The sequence below is a fragment of the Cotesia glomerata genome, linkage group LG4 (genome assembly GCF_020080835.1).
Source record: "Cotesia glomerata isolate CgM1 linkage group LG4, MPM_Cglom_v2.3, whole genome shotgun sequence".
NCBI classification, from domain to species: Eukaryota; Metazoa; Arthropoda; class Insecta; order Hymenoptera; family Braconidae; genus Cotesia; species Cotesia glomerata.
The window spans coordinates 15,028,723-15,047,788 of NC_058161.1; the positions used below are offsets into that span (position 1 = coordinate 15,028,723).

General features: G+C 31.2%; 3 protein-coding genes across 4 annotated transcripts; 2 read left to right on the forward strand and 1 right to left on the reverse strand.

Annotated features, from left to right (window-relative positions):
* The first annotated feature begins 1,220 nt into the window (after positions 1-1,220).
* LOC123262844 (general odorant-binding protein 56d-like) lies at positions 1,221-2,440 on the forward strand. Its single transcript, XM_044725316.1, has 6 exons — positions 1,221-1,306; positions 1,493-1,544; positions 1,618-1,809; positions 1,936-2,000; positions 2,072-2,130; positions 2,400-2,440. Exons 1-5 carry the CDS (start codon positions 1,241-1,243, stop codon positions 2,096-2,098), a joined length of 402 nt encoding a protein of 133 aa, XP_044581251.1. The 5' UTR covers positions 1,221-1,240; the 3' UTR covers positions 2,099-2,130; positions 2,400-2,440.
* Positions 1,267-17,855, reverse strand: LOC123262828 (alpha-tocopherol transfer protein-like). 2 transcript variants are annotated; one of them, XM_044725294.1, is made up of 6 exons: positions 17,403-17,854; positions 16,744-16,835; positions 15,990-16,235; positions 15,728-15,922; positions 15,458-15,629; positions 1,267-1,291 (listed from the first exon to the last, which is right to left on the reverse strand). In XM_044725294.1, exons 1-6 carry the CDS (start codon positions 17,611-17,613, stop codon positions 1,281-1,283), a joined length of 927 nt encoding a protein of 308 aa, XP_044581229.1. In that variant the 5' UTR covers positions 17,614-17,854; the 3' UTR covers positions 1,267-1,280. The 2 variants fall into 2 exon arrangements, with proteins under 2 accessions (XP_044581229.1, XP_044581228.1); XM_044725293.1 differs by lacking the exon at positions 1,267-1,291 and adding an exon at positions 13,996-14,397 and having other exon boundaries at positions 17,403-17,855.
* Positions 8,607-13,447, forward strand: LOC123262825 (annexin A13-like). The gene is made up of 6 exons (XM_044725286.1): positions 8,607-8,724; positions 9,120-9,555; positions 9,635-9,787; positions 11,896-12,072; positions 12,184-12,362; positions 13,254-13,447. Exons 2-6 carry the CDS (start codon positions 9,126-9,128, stop codon positions 13,311-13,313), a joined length of 999 nt encoding a protein of 332 aa, XP_044581221.1. The 5' UTR covers positions 8,607-8,724; positions 9,120-9,125; the 3' UTR covers positions 13,314-13,447.
* Positions 17,856-19,066: the final 1,211 nt, after the last annotated feature.

Here is a 19,066-nt window from a genome sequence, read left to right on the forward strand (position 1 = left end):
TTTGTTTAAGTTCAGTAACTCTCTTATCGAGTAATATTAAATTTTTTATTGTAGTCGAGCACTTTAAATATTGAGCACTAAAAATTAAATTGTAATATGCATTTTTACTTGAAATAATTTACTTATAACAAGTCATATGTATACAGTCTTGTAAATGAATACTTCTATTTTTTAAAAATTACAAATAAATAGATTCTTTTTTACACGCTTTATATTAGCTTCACTAGTATGTCAGTTTGTCAGTATGTCAGTAACTCTCCGTGGGTAATCTGCGCGCCTGCGGCCTTCCTTGGTTCTGGTAGCCGTTTCTCAGGCTCGCTCTCCGAAATCGAACTCTGATTCCCCGTATTTATAATATTTATAAATAATTATTTTTTTATTAGCTTCACTTGTATATCAGTATGTCAGTATGTCAGTATGTAACTCTCCGTGGGTAATTTGCGCGCCTGAATATTTTTGATAATCAACAAATAATAGTTTAAAAAACTAAAAATCACGCTTTTATAAATAAAACCAAACTAAAAGTAAAAATAAATAATAGTTTAAAAACTAAAAACACGCTTTTATAGAAAACCAAACTAAAAATAGAAAATAAATTTAAATTAAAATAGTGTTAAAAATTTCAATAAATATAAATTAATAATAGTGTAAATAAAAAATGTATTTTATTTTAAAAAAGCGTGGGGTGCTTTTTAAGATATTATCAAAATGATAATCACTCTACTCATATCTTTCAATAAAATATTTATAACTATTGACACCATGCACCTCACGCTTTTTTTAAAATAAAATACATTTTTTTTATTTACACTATTATTAATTTATATTTATTGAAATTTTTAACACTATTCTTAATTTAAATTTATTTTCTATTTTTTAGTTTGGTTTTCTATAAAAAGCGTGTTTTTAGTTTTTTTAAACTATTATTTATTTTGAGTTATCATTTTATTGGATTTTCTACATCCTGTGTTTTGGACTGTTTGGTTTTTTTTTCTTTTCAAATTCATTTACTGACTGGTGTTTGTGAAATTTCTCAATTCTCTTCAGTAAGTACGTACTGTTATTATGTAGCTAGTATAGGATAAAAACATTCTATCCGTGATTAATTCAAAATTGTTTACGTTCTCATAAATCATTTAATTACTACTATTATTTGTTTAAAGTTTATTAAACGTTATCGATTGCTTTTCAATCAAAGTGAGTTAATACTTTCATTCTATCGATAATTTAGTCGTTTTTGATGCTTTGTATCAATATGAAGATTATATTAAATATTATTACTAATTTATTGCTTTCTATCATTTTGGTTAGTTATGGATATTGAATATTTATCTCTTTAGTTTTAAGTTTGAAAATAATTTTATTCTAATATAGTTAGGAATTAAGTTGTTCTCTTTTTTATAATCTCCCATCGGTTTTTACGTTATTTATACTCAAGATATTATTTTTTTTTTAACCAGAAACATTGTTATTATTGTGAATACTGTTGCAGGTACAAGCTGATATCAAAAGAGATTGTCGAAAAAAAACTGGTGTCTCATGGGGTAAGTATTATATGGTATGCGTCATATTATTTTATGATATGATTAATTTTTTATTGTTATGTTTTTTTGATAGGTTCATTAATGAAGCTCAAAGCAGCGGATTATAATCAAGATGATCAACAATTAAAGTGTTACTTATTGTGTTTCATGCAAAAAAATGGAATATTTGATAAAGACGACATTAATGTTGAAAAAGCTTTACGGCATTTACCGAGAGGAGTTCAAGGGCCGTCGAAAAAAACATTAGAATATTGCAAAAAAATCCGTATGTCTTATTTTTAATAATGTTTATCATTTTAGTAGTTAGTACATAGTACATATAAGTTCTAGATTTAAGAATGGTACTTGATATGTTAATTATAAACTAAGTTTTATTAATATATAATTTCAGCTAGTAACGATACATGTGATAAAGCGTTTCAACTTGCTAAATGTTACTTCAAAGCTCAACCAGAGGTAAGTTTTTTTTTAAATTTACTAAGACGATCAAAAATGTTAAATAATTAAATATTTTTATTTAATTTCAGGTGTTGAAAACTGTATCATTTGTTTGAGAATATGTAAAGAGAAAACATAATAAAATAACATTTAGATAGATAGATAGATATATTTATTTATGCCAAAGCCTTAACTGGCCAGATGGCAAAAGAAAAGTTTACATTATATTAAAATAATTTACATATTTAATGCTTAATTTAACGATATTTTATAACTTAATAAATACTTAACTTAATGTATATTTTGACAGAGTAAAAGAAGAATATAATTTAACAATACAGATTGAAGAATAACTTAAGATTTAAGTAACATTTTTGTTTGATTACATAGTTTTTGATGGATTACATAGTTTTTGACATTTAAATTGGTTTCTGCGCGAAAAGTTTTATGAACCAGACCAAACCATTATTTCGCTAGTGGTATAATATGATCAAAAAATATAAAACACAGTAAATCTTTATTTGTCACAATTTTACTCAGTTCTTATGTTAATTTTATGTTTCGCTGTACTGATAATATCGCATATCACTGATTATACATACACTGAAAGAAATTTTCTTTAAAAATTACCGTTAAATTCATGGCAATCGTGGATCAGGTGGCACGACCTAATCATTTGTCAGTAAGTGAGATAATTTTTAACTTTTTTTCAACAAATTTTACCGTGTATACTACGTAGTCTACTGTAAATTTTATTCGGTTTTCGGTAAATTTTATGAAGTCTACTATAAAATAAATTAATTATTTCGTAAATTTTATTTCAAAAATGGTAATAAATAAAAGAGCCGCGTTATGTCCTACGATTACAGTGAATTTGATGGTAATTTTTGAAGAAAATTTCTTTCCGTGTATATATGAACTAGCTGTTCTTCACCCTCGTCACTGGTCGTATTATAAAATTGAACTTTTTGAATTTTCAATAACTTTTGAAAAAAATAAAAAAAATTTTTTTTTCCTAAGCTAATCTTCGTTTTATGATGGAAGAAGACTTTTCCAAATTTCATCTAATTTTCAAGTGATCGATTCCAACTATTTATCGATTTGAAAGATGAAATGACCTATGTATTCATTCAAATGATAAAAAAACTTCTCAATGTTAACATCTCGTCCAAATCGCGAGTTGTGAGTATTTATTTAACTTCCCAAGTGACATGATTTACAGCTTATGTCTTTTACTTTCTATTTTATCCAATTATTTTTTTTTTGCTATTCTTTATTTTATTCCCTGGCTATGGCTTCATGTCTCGTATTGTAGAGAATACCTCTCGCTAGTTTGATTATCTCCCACGGGATTTGTCTAAGCTCATCCAAAGTACTATAATCTTTTGCTTCATTCTCTAGAGTTCAACTTGAGTATTGAACGTGAGAGATACGTTTTTTTTCTGTTCGTACAGTTACATTATTCTATTAATTTATTTTTTTTTGTTTCTTTTTTTCTTTTTGTTGTTATAGATTGAATTTTTTTTTTTTATAATTATCTATTGTCTGATGATTGAAAACGTTATGAGCTTCGGAGCTAACAAGATAAAAATAAGAAGTAGAGTTTTTACTAGAGTTACATTTTCTCCGCCAGTACCGTATATTTACAGTTTTCTGTAGATATTGCTTCATTTATAAATAATGAGAAAAGTAAATTTATCCTTTTTAGTACATTATCAAACCTATTCAGAACACTTAAATATTTTAAGAGCCCAAAAATTATATCCGTTTCGAAAGCAAATTTCTCGATTTAAATGAAATTGTGCAATGAAATATTTTTGTAACAATATTAAATAAAAATGTACGAAAATTGAAATTTAAAAATTCAAATTTTGAACTTTGATGTTGATTATTCTGTTGATGATAGACGGAAAAAAAAAATTGAAAGAAAAATTACTATGATAATATCGTAATTCAGGACTAAACTTTCAATACCGAGAAAAATTTACTTGAACCAAGAAAATTTTCTTGGCCCTACATTTTTTCCCGCTAAGAAAATTGAAAATTTAAAAAAATCGGGAAGTTATTGGTTTTACCCCGTATTTCAAAAATCGAGTTTTCATCGGATCTCAACGTTTCGATGTCTTAGGAAGCTTCCCTGACTATTCCCACGATGGTGTCTGTATATATTTGTGTGTGTGTGTGTGTGCGTTTTTTTTTTTTTTTTTTTTTTATAGAGAAGCGAAAAAATCTTCCAAAGACACCGCTATCATTGAAAGATGATAGTCGGTAGTGTGGGATTTTTACCCACTAAAAAAACTCCTCTCTCCTTTTCCCATAGATATTTTGAGGAAGACTGGATCGGAACCGCGTTAGCATTACTTCAATCCAGTCCGTGTCGCGTCTCACGATGGTTACTTCTAGTTACTAGTCTCTTTCTGTGGTTTTTTCTTTTAAAAGATGCTGCGCATAGGCTGCGACAGCTGACCAGTTATCTTCTTTTTTGATCATGCAGGTTACCGAGCTCTCAGGAGAGAGCGTGGTGCCAATAGTTTCTTCAGTGCTGCTTCTGCAGTCCTTCCACCGGTCACACTCGAAGAACGTGTGCTCGAAGTTGTCAATTTTGTCTGGGCAGTATTTGCACGTTGGTATGCCGTGCAGACCCATCTTGAAAAGATAGGCAGTGAACTGCCCATGTCCCGTCAATAGCTGGGTCAGGAAGAAGTCCGTTTCTCCATAGGTCGGGTCCCATGATTGAACCTTGCGGCACGCCAGCTGTTATGTCATGTTCTTGTGAGCCTTCCGTCGTTTCTGCTATCAGCGTTCTTTTGTCGAGATAGTCATCAACTATTGCCAGATTTTCTGGCTTCACGTCAAATTTGTACTCCAAAGCATCTAGGATGTCACCCCAATTCGCACTGTAGAAGGCGTTTTTGATGTCTAATGTGAGGACAAGACACGCCTTCCGAGCTATGAAGCTACCAGACCATGCTTCTCTTGCTGTCCCTATGACTTTCTGAATCGCCGACTGTCGATCTGTCGACTGCCAATCGTCCTTTCTGAAAGCCATGTTAGTTTGTGGCAAAGCCTCCAGCACGATCGATGTTGTAGCGTAGTCTTCCCTGTATGAGCTTTTCGAGCAGTTTCCCTGCAATGTCAAGCATGCAGAGTGGTCTGAACGACGAAGGTGTTATAGGGCTACCTTTACCTTTGTCTAACAGAACCAATATCTGCCGTTTCCAAGCCGTTGGAAACGTGCCAGTTGCTAGGCATACGTTGTAAGCGTTCAGTAGTATATCTGGGTATTCCAGGGCTACAATCTTGATCACCGATGCCGGGATACCATCAGGGCCAGGTGCGTTTCCTGTCTTGAGAGTCTTCGCCGCATCCTGTAGCTCCCTGGTTGTGAAAGGTGTTACGCTGTTTTTCGTATGATGACTTCTTTCCCGTGGTGAATGTTTGGGAAACAGCTTCGCTACGATGCTGCTCATTAAAGCAGATGGTTTCGGCGCTTCTAGTGAAGCATTTCCAAGTCGTTTGACGACAATTTGGTAGGCTTTACCCTAGATGTAGATCTTGATTAGGGGAGCGTTTCGCAGCTCTCGTTGCTAGTCGACGTAGCTCGTGGCATTTTTTTCGGAGTTCTGCTATTTCTGCTATTTCTTTTTTCAGTTAATTCTTAATAACCTTTGCAATTTTTGCAAGCGGAACTTCATTTTTTTCAAAAATCATTTAGATCCCATTTCGAATCGAATGACACCTCAACTATAATTTTCGAAGACTGCAGAAAAAAGTTGACCAAAAAGGTATTGGTTGACTAGACTATAAACTATCACGCAGTATAATGTGTATGCTGGCTACACACAAGTATATACAAGTATATACACACACATACACACACACAACTGAAAAGTGAAAGGTGCGCGAGAAATGATGCGCACCAAAAACGTTACTATCCCATTTGATGAGTAGGTTTTACTCTCCATATTTTTCTCATACCGGGCGCCTTATATGAAAATCGATTCTTAAGGAGTAAACTCCAAAAAGAGAAGAGTTCTTCTAGAAGCAGTCCACTCGGTACTGCTTTATGGAGCGGAAATATGGGCAGACATATTAAAGCAGAAGATCTACCGGCAAAAGATAGCAGCAGTACAGCGGCGAGGCGCTCTCAGGGTTGCCTGCGCCTACCGCACATTTTCCGAAGCGGCTGTATTGGTCATTGCGGGAGCCGCGCCCATCGACCTATTAGCGTTCGAAAGAGCAAAACTCTATGACGCTAAAAATAGTGACGAAAACATGAACGACGCAAGAACGAGGATAAAGGCGGAAACGCAGTGAGAGTGACAGGACCGATGGACATCAGGGGAGTCGGGCAGATGGACAGCGTGCCTAATCCAAAACATCAACGTCTGGCTCTCTCGAAAGCACGGGGACACGGACTTCTTCCTGACCCAGCTATTGACGGGACATGGGCAGTTCAATGCCTATCTTTTCAAGATGGGTTTGCATAGCACACCAACGTGCAAATACTGCCCAGACAAAATTGACAACGCCGAGCACACGTTTTTCGGGTGTGATCGGTGGAAGGACGACAGAATCAGCACCGAAGAAACAATAGGCACAACGCTTTCCCCTGAGAGCTTGGTAACCTGCATGATCAAAAAAGAAGAAAACTGGTCAGCTGTCGCAGCCTACGCACAGCGCCTTTTAAAAGAAAAAATCGCAGAAAGGGATTAGAAACCAGTAGTAACAAGAAGTAGGTGTCGTGAGACACAACATGGACTGGATCGAAGTAATGCTAACGCGGTCCCGATCCAGTATTCCCTTTAACATCTATGGGGAAAGGAGAGAGGAGGATGTTTAGTCGGTATTATTGCAAAATAATATTGACTTCTGAGTCCGACACACCCAGGCAAACACCTAGTCAAAAAAAAAAAAAAAACACACACACACACATACATACATACATACAGACATAAGGACATCATCGCGAAAACATTCGGGGAAGCTTCCTAGGACCTCAAAACGTCAAGATATGATGAGAACTCAATTTTCGAAAAACGCGGTAAAACCAATAACTTCCCGATTTTTGAAAATTTTCAATTTCCTTGGCGGGAAGTTAAAAATTTACCTAAAGTCAAACTGCGATGTTGGCTGGCACCATACAAAATCTCTTCAGCCATTCCAAAAATTTGATTTTTTTTCATTCGAAAATTCACATAAATCTCGTAAAATAATATAGTTACAGTGGTCCGATCACTTAGAAATTTCAACACAATACTAGTAAGTTTTTGTACTTTTGAAAAATGTAAAAAAAAAAACTATTTTTTTAAAAGTTACAAACCAGAATGATCCTTTAACCCTTCGTCACTCGCGCCATGAGCAGATCGCCGCCTAACAACTACTCAACCTATAGAGGCTCACTATAGTGCTAGCGAGAAACTAAAAAAGATGCGAGTGACGAAGGGTTAGTGACACAATTAATTATTGTATCGATATATCAATGCACGGAGATTCATGAAGTACGACAGAGTAAGTGACAAAAACGAAGAAATGAAAATTATTATTATTATTATTATTTTATTAAAAATCTAAGTAATTTAAACAACTGATGATAGGAACTAGAAACTTACAGCCGCGTAAAATTTGCAGGTAATATTCTCTCGACATTAATCACCAAAGGTTTTTGCACCAAAGGTTTTTGTACCAGTTGTTTTGACCGAGAACCGTATTTAGCGAAACGACAATTTGATTTTTGAGCTCGAGGAACTCAATAATATATAAGTTATTTTTGTGAGCATGAAAGGTTCAGAACGTTATATTAAGAAATTTTTTGAGTGATTTGAGTTTGAAAATAGCAGAAAGTTTCAGGAACTGTTAAAAAAACATTTAATTTATTTAGAAGATATCGTAATTCAGATTTCTCAAAAAAGTGAGCTTACTACAACGATTAGATTTTTAAGCTCGACGAGCTCGAAAATGTGTACATAAGTTGTATTTTTGAGTCCGCAAAGGAAACTTTGTAGATAATTTTTCAAGCGTTTTAAGCTCATATATAGCAAGAAGTTCCAGAAATAGCCTGCAGGCTCAACCATTTTTCAGATTTTTTATCTTTCCAAGATGCCGAAGAATTATTTGTTAATCAAAATTCAGTAATAATATGTTTTTTTTCAACTTTTGTTTCTCTTCCATTTTTATTCTATTCTTCAGTAAATTATTATAAAAAAAAATTGAAAATTTCTCGGTATCCCTAATCAGAAGCCGCATCCCTAAGTACCAACTAATTTTCTATTGATTAGTTAAAAATTAAAAGACTATTTTATAAGAAAAAAATTTATCTTTTTAATTCGAATAATCATAACACATTCAAATTTTTTGGCCAGAATTTATCATTTTTTTTTTTTTTTTTTATTATTCTTATTCACATATTATTCAAATATTTTAGAAAGTCAATTCATATTATTAAAATGCACGTCAACAGTGTCCATCTTTCTTTAGTTTCGAAAGGTTCGATGAATTAAACCTTGAATTTTATAATATTTACTATTATGACCATGGCAGTATCACTATCGTCAATCCGGCTTCCCTTCTTCTATTCGGTTGACGTTAGGAGTGGGAATAACCCAATATATTATGTATGGGGATGTTTCATAATATAACCACTTTAACAAAACTGGTCTTACCAAACGCGTGTGTTTTTTTTTTTTTGGCTACATCAACAATTCTGAAGTTCACATTAACAGACCAATAACTTCTTCGTAAGGTAAAGTTAAAGTTTTTTTCCACTTTTTTAAAACTTATGCTTTTAAAAAGGGTTAAACGCTCTAAGGAGGCCTAAAAAGTGTTTTTTCCTTTCCCGCTGTGACAATAAATAATTTTGAAAAGTAGGAAGTTACTAATTTCAGCGCTATTTTGAAAAGTCGAATTATCATTCTTAAACTAAGAAATTTTTATTGTTTTAAATAAATTTATTTGATCAAAGAATTTTTCGTCCTGTTTTAAAACAATAAAACTCTTCAAAATTATTTTATTGGTTCAAAAATTTTTCTCTTGATTTAAGTGACAAAAAAAATCGGTCTTTTGAAAATGATCTCAAGTGCGTAGAACTCTTTATCATTGCTATTGTATTTGTAAATTTCAGAACATTTGTACTTACAGATCGCCATGGATCGACTGATTTCGTTGATGACTTTTGTTGTAACAACTGGATTATTAATTTCAAACCCAGCATGTGGTGTATCTCCACATAAAAATGATGCTATTGCTATTCATTTTGCATTGGTTGGTCCTCAAGCTATCGATGAAGACGCTATCATTAATATTGTATCCCAAAGAACAACTTGTGAGCTTCAACAAATTTCCGCAGCGTATGAATCACGTTATGGCAATAAAATAATTCATGATATACGAGATCATTTAACAGGAAAATTTGAAGAGTTAATGGTTGCTTTACTCACAAAATGTACTGATTTTTACGCTCAGGAATTATATAATGCCCTTAATGGAATAAGAAGTAATGAGAAAGTCTTATTTGATATTTTCTTAACTCAAAATCACATCAAATTACAAGCGATTCAGGACGTCTATCAAAACAGTAATATCTTTTATTTATTATAGATATATTCATCATAATGAATTTTATTTTGAATTGTTCCAAATTTCAACATTTCTAGATTACCAAAAGTCTCTAAAAGATGACCTGGAACAATTTACAACGAATAATTTGAAGAAGTTGTACATAAAGATGTTAGAAACTCAACGAAATGAATCTACTGATATTAATTATATTGATGCAGAAAAGGATGCTCGTGAACTTTATCATGCAGGTATTTATCTTTAATTAATAAAATAGCCTCAAAATATCAAATACTTTTTCATGAAGTTATAACAAAATTATAACTAAGACTGACGGTATGAATTTTTATTGAAGTATGTGTTTTTAACTTTTTATATTAACAAATATCTGACTGAAAATTTTTTTTTTTGCTCGACGGGCAGAAAGCGTCAACTTTCGGCCTGCTGCGCTAAACGAAGTTGCCCCTTTCTGCCTTCGTCGAGCAAAAAAATAGTATACACTCCACGGGAAGTAAATAAGAAAGCCTCAGATCACATGTTTGTTGACCTCGGCTTCGCCTCGGCCAACAATTACATGTGATCTGAGACATTTCTTACTTTACTTCCCTAGGTGTGTAATATACTATTTCTTTTTATATAATATACTAAATAAAAAAAATGTGTGTGTGTGTGCAAGTCACACACGGTAGAAGTGAAACTTTCGAAAAGTCCCTGATTAAATATACTCATTGAAAAATATTGAAAAAATAAACAATCTCTTCATGTAAACTGTATATTTAAAATACATAAAAAAAGTATTAGGATTATTGAAAACAATTCAAATCTCATCATTTTCAATACTTTTCAATTAGTATTTTCAATCAAGGGTAGGCTACGAGAGATTGAGATAGATATAGAGTGTCAGGAGTATTAGGATAAATGTAAGGTTTATTATTTTTCACCGAGCCTAAAAATTATTTAATATTCTAATGGGCTTGTTCAGAAGTTTACTAAGTTCTTCGCTGGACTGAGCTTAGATTAGTATAACTTGCATTGTTTTTTTTTATAGATATTCTTTAGAGAGAATGTAGTCACGTTTAGTTTTTGGTACATGATCTGCTAAGATCTCCCAAGAGCTTAGTAAACTTGAACGAGCCCAATGTAAACAATTATATTACATATATTACATTAAGTCTCTATATTTTCACATTGAACAAATGACACGAGAGGTTTATAGTAACTGAAATAGGAAACAAATGCTCTAGTTTCAATTTGATTTATATATCTTTGGGGTCATAATTTACAAGTAGGGTCAACCCCATTTTGGGCCATAACTAAATGAAAAATTAAAACCTTTTAATTTTTTTTATTCTGCTTATTTTTACGGCGCATTTAAGATAAAAATGTCGTGAAAGAAAAAAAAATGATTTCGATAGCTTTTTTGCCTTCGAAAGGAAAAAATTTTGGCTTTCATTTTTTTGGATAAAATTTCTATTTGATCTTTTTTTGATGTTTTAGATATATTTTTTTTTAAAAAGTACATAAAAAAATGAACAATTTGAAAAAAAAAAATTGTTCAATTTGATAAGAAAAAAAAATTAACATGGCTTAGCTTAGATTGATCCCACTTGTAAATAATAACCATCTTTGGAAAACAGCGTCAATTACTGTTTTTGATCTGGTAGTTTTTGGCATAATTGTAAAATTAAGAAAATTAAAATATTCACACAAATAAAAATGCATCAACAATCAACACGCTTGCTTTTTATTAAAGCTTACTCATACGCAGGCGCAAACACATGTATTAAACACATACTAACATAACACGTAGAACGCTCGGACCTGGAGCAAGATATAGATATAGATATACTGACTATCCCACTACACAGGAGCATACATATGGACAATGTTTAGTAGACGATAGTGGGGATGCTACGAAGAGTCGCACAAAGAAGAGACCAAGAACGTCTAATGTGTTCTATCTCATTCTCCCGCCGGCTGAATCCTATACATTTATGTGTTTGTGTCTCTATGGACTTATTTTTTCGTTTCATCGAGTTTGAAATCACAACGATTCTAAAGAAGTTTCACTTCAAAAATAAGTTTGGTAAATCGAAGAGTGTATTACTTATAACGCTAATTTAATATTAACAAAAAATATATTTACCGAATAACAAAGGTGATATGGACTTTTTGTGAATATATCTTTTCCATTTACATTAATAAGCCATTAATAGAAAAGTTTATTATTTTTGATAATCAATGTAACTTATTCTATTTCAAACAATTGAATCTTCGTAAAAATTAACAGTTTAACTTTGGCTGCAAAAAGCCTGTTTTTTGATTGATTTTTTACCTCAAAAATGTTATTTTTTTTCAGCGATTCCTGAAGACGGAGCACCAAAGCCTGACAAATTTGTAGAAATATTGACATCTGTTAGTTATACTCAACTTCGTCATACTATAATGAAATTTAATGATATATTTGACCAACATATCGAAACCGTAATTGACAATAATTTTGTCGGAGACTTTTCCCGCACGCTTATTGCGATAGGTAACCAAAAGCAAATCTGTGCTTAACTTACACAATAGTTGATGATGCAGTTCAGAATTACAAATTTCACTATTATTACGTTTATTAACATAATTAAATAAATTATTTCAGTTCAGTATGCTAGATCTAAAGAGGGATACATTGCAAACAGGCTTTATGATGGTCTTACAAATGATTTGGATTATCAAAGTCTTATTCGTCTGATGGTTATCGGCAAAAATGTAGGACTTCAATCCATACGAGAGGCGATTCAAATACGTCATCGAGTTGCATCGGAATATTTTGTGAGCGTAAGCTAATTTTATTTTCTTCATACTCTCTACAACGAAAAACTGATGGAATAGAATCAGACATTTTTAATGGATTCATGAATCAACGTTTTAAATAACCAAAAAGACGAAGCGAATTTCTTCTGTTGAAAATCTTTGATAATTATCAATTATAATTAGTGAAACCGACAAACTATTTAATGTTAACTGCTTAGAATACTTTAAAATACAGTAGAATCTCTGTATTTGACTCGTCCTTTCGTCCCCACTATAGCGACACTTTTGTCTTTTATGCGTAAGTCCGTGCGGCTCAATGCGTAATGTGCTAATAGTATATTACATGCCCAGGCCAGTAAAGTAAGAAAAGTCTCGACTTCGCCTCGGCCAACAATTACATGTGCTCTGAAGCTTTACTTTTTACTGGCCAAAGTATGTACACTTTTTTTCTGTTCGACGTAGCCGGAATGTGGCAACTTCGTTTAGCGCAGAGGCCAGAAAGTTGCCACATTCCGGCCGGGGGACAGGAAAAAAGTTTTTTTGAGTTTTTTCGAAATAGCTTTCATAATATTTGACTAATCAACTCCAGTATTCAAAAACACTTTTTTTAAATTGAAAAACTGCGTTGGATGCTGCCAAGTATGTCAAAATCGAAAGACGCGTTCGAAAGTTATAGCCACTAAAAAATTTCTAAATTATCATTTTTTTGACATAAATTTTAAATTCGTCGATCCATCGACTCAAGACTATACAATAGAGGTGTGCGAATATCGTTCGAATCGAATCGAATATTGATATTCCCCTAATAATATAGGGACCATTCCTATAATGTTATAGGAACCATTCTCATAATTTTTGGAAAAGTTCCTATAAATTTCTCTCCGTGTACTTATCCATTTATGTTTTTATTTTCAGCTGATTGCAGATGCAGGATTTCGAAAAACTCTTTCGACATTTTTCTTCTCAAGGAACTAAACAAATGCAAGGATAGCAGAAATATTTTCTCATTTTCATCAAACTATGTAATAATAACTTGTCAAAAAATTTTTACTTCGACCAATTACTAATGATAACTATTCCTAATAATAGTTTTGATTGATCTATCTTAACATTTTAATAAACGAATATTTGAAACTAGTATTGTTTATAATTTTTACGTATACTAATTAAAAACACAAAAATGAAATTTTTATGAATTTCTAGTGATTTTGGAAATGCCGTAGATGTTGAGGAAATTGAGGTGAATGAATTATTTTGAAAAACTTTCTTGATTCAAACTTTCTATTTAGTGCACCTACTTACCGCTAAACGGAGTAAATGAAACGTCATTCGATTAATATTTTGAATAGCAGTCGATAATGTATTGATAACAGTAACGTTAGATGTATTAGAATAATGACCAACTGGTCGCTGTTTACATACGACTGAGAACTGTGCAGAGAACCCTCAGTTTTCTTCTTGATTATTGAAAATTTTTAATTTTCTTATCGGGAAGTTAAAGATAATTTTTTAATTATGATTTTTTAATTTTAGTTTTGATGTAGAGCTAACGCAAGTTTAGACCGTTTGACTCTTAATTTAAACCTAACTTTCGCTGATTATAGAAATAAAGTGAAAATCGCATGTATATAAATCTATAAAAATTTTATTAAAACATTATTTTAATATTTCAATTTACTGCACAATCATTGAATTTCAAAGTGTCCAAAACTAACACTAAGGTTTCCAAAACCAGTGGTTCTACCCTATATAATCGGACTTTCGTCAGTGAAAAGTCGACGATCTCGCACGAATTAACCATACATTTTTTAGTTATTAGTGCAGTCAGAATATGATATTGTGCTCGCTATTTTGATCGTTTAAAAACTTTATTTTTCATTGCACATATATTATTATCAAAAATAAACAAAAGTCGCGGTAAAAGATTATTAAGATAAGATTGTGCTTATACTACATGAATCCTTAATCAAAATTGATGCATAGTTGTTGACTTCGATAATGAATCTGCTTAATTAACGAAAATATTAGTTTTTCTTGAGATATCCAAGTTTTACAGACTCTAAAAAATTATTTATTTAATTAGTTTTTCCGTAATTACTTAAAAACGTAAAATATTCTGCATGAAAAAAAGTGTATAGCTAAAAAGTATATTTTGAAACATAAATTTCAACATAGTATTACAAAAAATTGTCGTTAATTAACTATCAATTAATGCATAACAGTCGAATATACTTTAAAAAAGTTTGGAAAATCCAAAAGTGCACGCCTCATAACGCTCAATCATTTTTTAAGAAAAAAATTAATTGTGTAATTGATTTAAAAAAAAAAAAATTATAATTAAGTAATTTCTTAGAGTATTTTTTATTTTTTTTTTTAAACATCGGCGCCCTTTTTTCTTGTCATATGCGCACGCAGTCTAAAAAAATCTAGCTTGATCAAGTGGCGCCATAGTTTTCACGTGACAAATAAGAAAAGTTCGTTTGGCTTTGTACGGTTGTATCCGTGAATTTTAATAAAAATTCAATTTAAAAAAAAATACATAAGCTAGGCCACTGATATGAAATACGGACCCAGTTCATCGAATTCTTAAACTAATAAAAAAGGCCCGGTCTTGAAATATCAATTTGTTCGGGAGTAATCGTTGGTACATCCAAAATGGGGTGACATCCGGACGTCCACGTAAAATTTTTTTCAAAACGTTTTTTTTTTTTCAAAATAGCAACATGAAATGATTTTAGAAAGTAAAAGATGGTTTAATTTAAGTGTTTTTCGGTGTACATCTACTTATATTATTGAATAAGTGTAATATGGTTGTGATAGAGGCATTTAAAGATCACAAAATTGCTTGATCTTGACGAGTCGAGTATAAAGCACAACCTCACGCGCTTCGCGCTATGAGGCGTGCAATTTCAAGTCGGGTGTGGTTTCAGATATATTTGAAGTGGTACAATTATCTACATATTAAATTTATGTTCTCTATAATATATTTTATAGCTTATTTATCAAATTTTCAGTCGCATTGTAAAAAGTATACTTATGTTTATAACTTTGAGTATACTTTAGAATTATGCACTTTTTCCATGCGGAATATACTATGTTAAGTTTTAAAATATTATTACCTTCAAATTCTTGTTGAAAATTGCAGTAATATTCCCATAACGGCTTTCCAACTGGTTGAATTGGCACATCCAAGTCTCCTCCCATATATTTTGGTACAGCTTTGCGATCAACTACTTTCAACAGCGATTCTTTATTCGTACCATGAAAGTAGATTCTTTTACGTAACTTTTCCTTAATAGATTAATAAAACAAAACTTTAATAAATGTACAATTCTACTAATTCTTTTGGGGTAAATGGATTGATTATAAAAATATAATAAATATTTTACCGTCAGAAGAGGTTTAAAAAGAGCAAAAACCATATTAAACAAGAAAGGGTTATGGACCATATGTAAACCTTTTATTCTGCCAGAATAACAATTTTGTACCCAATCAAGCTCTGCTTTTGCAAATCTTGGTGTAAAGCATAACGCTTGAGATAAAGTAAATCCACTCAAGTCAAACAATAAGTGGACTCCACAAACCTTAATAAAAGAATGTTCAATCATTTTGAATTATATTTATAATAAATTATTCTTTCTATTGAGATACCTGAGTTTCAGGTTCAAAAAGAGCAGATTCAGTAACCAATCTAATTCCTCTCAGCATTTGATCTAATGAAATTTCATTCGGATTCCATCTACTACCACATTGAATTAAAAATAATCTACATCCGTCTCTATTGCGTACTGGAAGTGGTACAACAACTCCTGATGATAATACGTCTCGATCATCCATTGGCGTTAAATTATCCGAATAAACTGGATGTGTCATATTGTAATGATACAAATGTTTCATCTATTGATAATTGACTATCATTATTTGCATTTTTTAAAAATTTACAATAATTTAAAATTTATTCGATAGGTTTCGCAAAATGAAGATGTAAAAAAGGTGCTTTTATTCTATTGTTCTTATAATATGTTTAAAAAGTATACGGCGTGAGTGTGCGGAATAAGATATCAATAAGAAACGGTTTGAGAGTCAAGTTAAATGGATTCGAATTCAATTGTGCCAGTCAAGCATCAAGCCAATCAAGATCACGATGTAATTTATATCCTAATATGGATAACAGTTAATTTTGTGTACATAGCTTACTCAAATTGATTTTTAAAATTTAACAGATCATTGCGCTCAAAAAACTGTGTTGAATGTTTTCGAACGTTTCGAGAAAAATCCGCCAACTTTTTAGAGTGATTGTAATTTTATGTTTTTTAGAAATAATTAGAACCTTATTTTATTATGATAAATTTAATTACCAATATATCTATAACTATGAAATAATTTAAAAAAAAAACTTTCTTACCACTTGAAAAGCTGGATTTGCATGCCATTTAACAGGTCTTAGAAATTTTGCGAAAAAATAATCATCATCAGGAACATTAAGCTCAGGCTCACCTTACAATAAAGTTAAATATTATTTCTATAAATACATAAAATGATATAACTAAACTAATAATTTATATATTTAAATATTTAAATAAAACGTAAGAAATATTGAAACTTTATTAATAGAATAACCAAAGCTCTTATCAACTTCTCCAATAGCTTTCAAATAAATTTTTCTCTTAAGATAATTCAGTTTACGCATTAAAATAATAAATAAACAAGTCGAGAGTAACCCACAACCTCAACCGCTTCGCGGTATAAGGTGTGCAAAATATTACAATAGCGAAGAAAATTAAATCCAGAAATTTTGCCGTTATTGTGATTCGAAATATGATAACCCTACGTTTATTTTATCATAGTTCTGAACAATTTTGTTTTAGTATCAAGCTAATCGAATGGTTTATATTTCATATCAACGGGTGTCATTAACTTAAAAATTTAATGTCTATTTTACGCGCTAATTTTTTGCAGCAAAATCCTCAAATATAAAGTTAATGATTTTTTTTTGAAGTTATTTCAACATCGAAATTTTAAAAAATGGACCCTGCTAGTATATAATTACTCTTATTCGATTACCTTGTAGTAACTCCCTCAGATCAGCAAGACCTTTATTTACTGTGTCAACTGTTTCATTAAGTTCATTTTTTGCTTTTTCTATAAGTTCACTGTTAAGAGGATCAAGTTCTAATCTAAAAATATATGAGCCCATTTTTAAAGGTTCAACTTTTTTACTTTTTTCCAAAAATGCTTCATATTTTCCTAAACTTTTTGGTGTTATAGCATGCATTTTGGATGATATTAGGAATCTTATGATTTTAACACTGAGAATTAACTTTAAATATTTTTAATTTGTGATAAATACTTTGCACTTTTGCACTTTCACTAATTTTAAGTTTATTATTTATTATCAAAAACTAAGCGTACTAATAAAACCGTACATGAAAAATATGTTATGAAGTGTGAGAAAACTGCAAAGTCAGCAATAGCATTACCGGTGGTGAAGAAATATATTTCACCTGTTGACTTTAACGAATCAAATGCTAAATAGACATAATCGTCAAAGAGTTCTCATGTAGATTATGCGCGTGACTGAAATTAATTAATTCAGCTATCAGTGACGTTAATCGAGACCTTAAATCGATATAATGCTGCAATCGAACAATAAATTATGCTAATTTTTTAACCCATCAAAGGTTATTGTGCAAACATAGTACACTGATAGAAGAATTTGTTTATATTTAATAAGCTTTATTAACTGTAAATAAATGAGTTTTTAACATCATAGGATTTAATAAATATTTATTAACAGTTAAATTATTTATTAAATAGGATTTATTAAATGTTAACAAATATTTGTTAATTGTTAACAAATATTTATTTGAAATAAAAAACAAAAATAGTAATTTTCTTTTGACACTTATTATAACCCTATAGCTGGAATACATGATAATAATTCAATTCACTAAATGAATTAACGTTTTTAATATTTAAAAATATAAAAGATAATTATGAGCTGTGATAGAATTTGGTATTTTACAATAAACGTTATTATAATGTAATATAATTAATGCAAATAATTTATAAACATTACCATTTTTTAACTTCCCGCTAAGAAAATTGAAAATTTTCAAAAATTGGAAAGTTATTGGTTTTCCCCGTTTTTTGAAAATCGAGTTTTCATCGGATCGCGAAGTTTCGAGGTCCTAGCAAGCTTCCCTGACTATTCCCGCGATGGTGTGTGTGTGTGTGTGTGTGTGTGTGTGTGTGTGTGTGTATGGATCAGGTTGATTCGTTCGAGAGATATTGTGCAAGAAAGAAAACCCAAAAAGGTGTTTTTTCGGAATTACTCCGAAATTTCTAGTTTGAACAATTTAAACTTAAAAATTCTTAACGAAGCTATATTAAACTCCTTAATAAATATATCAAACTCCTTAATAAATATACTAAACTCCTTAATAAACTTCTTAACGAAGTTATATCAAACTCTTATCAGACTTTTGAGCTCGTAGAGCTCAAAAGCATAGAAAGGTCACTTTATGAGCTCGGAGAGCTCAAAACCACATATTAATTGTATTTTTGAGCTTAAAAAGCTCAAAAACGTCATAAATGCAATTTTAAGCACCCAGGTATTGAATTAGCGGGATGTTGCAGGGATGGCCTTCAGGGTCAACCGTTTTCCTAATTTTTTCTATTGGTTAACCCTTCTCGTGAAAAAATATTCTGATCAGGTTTGATATGAG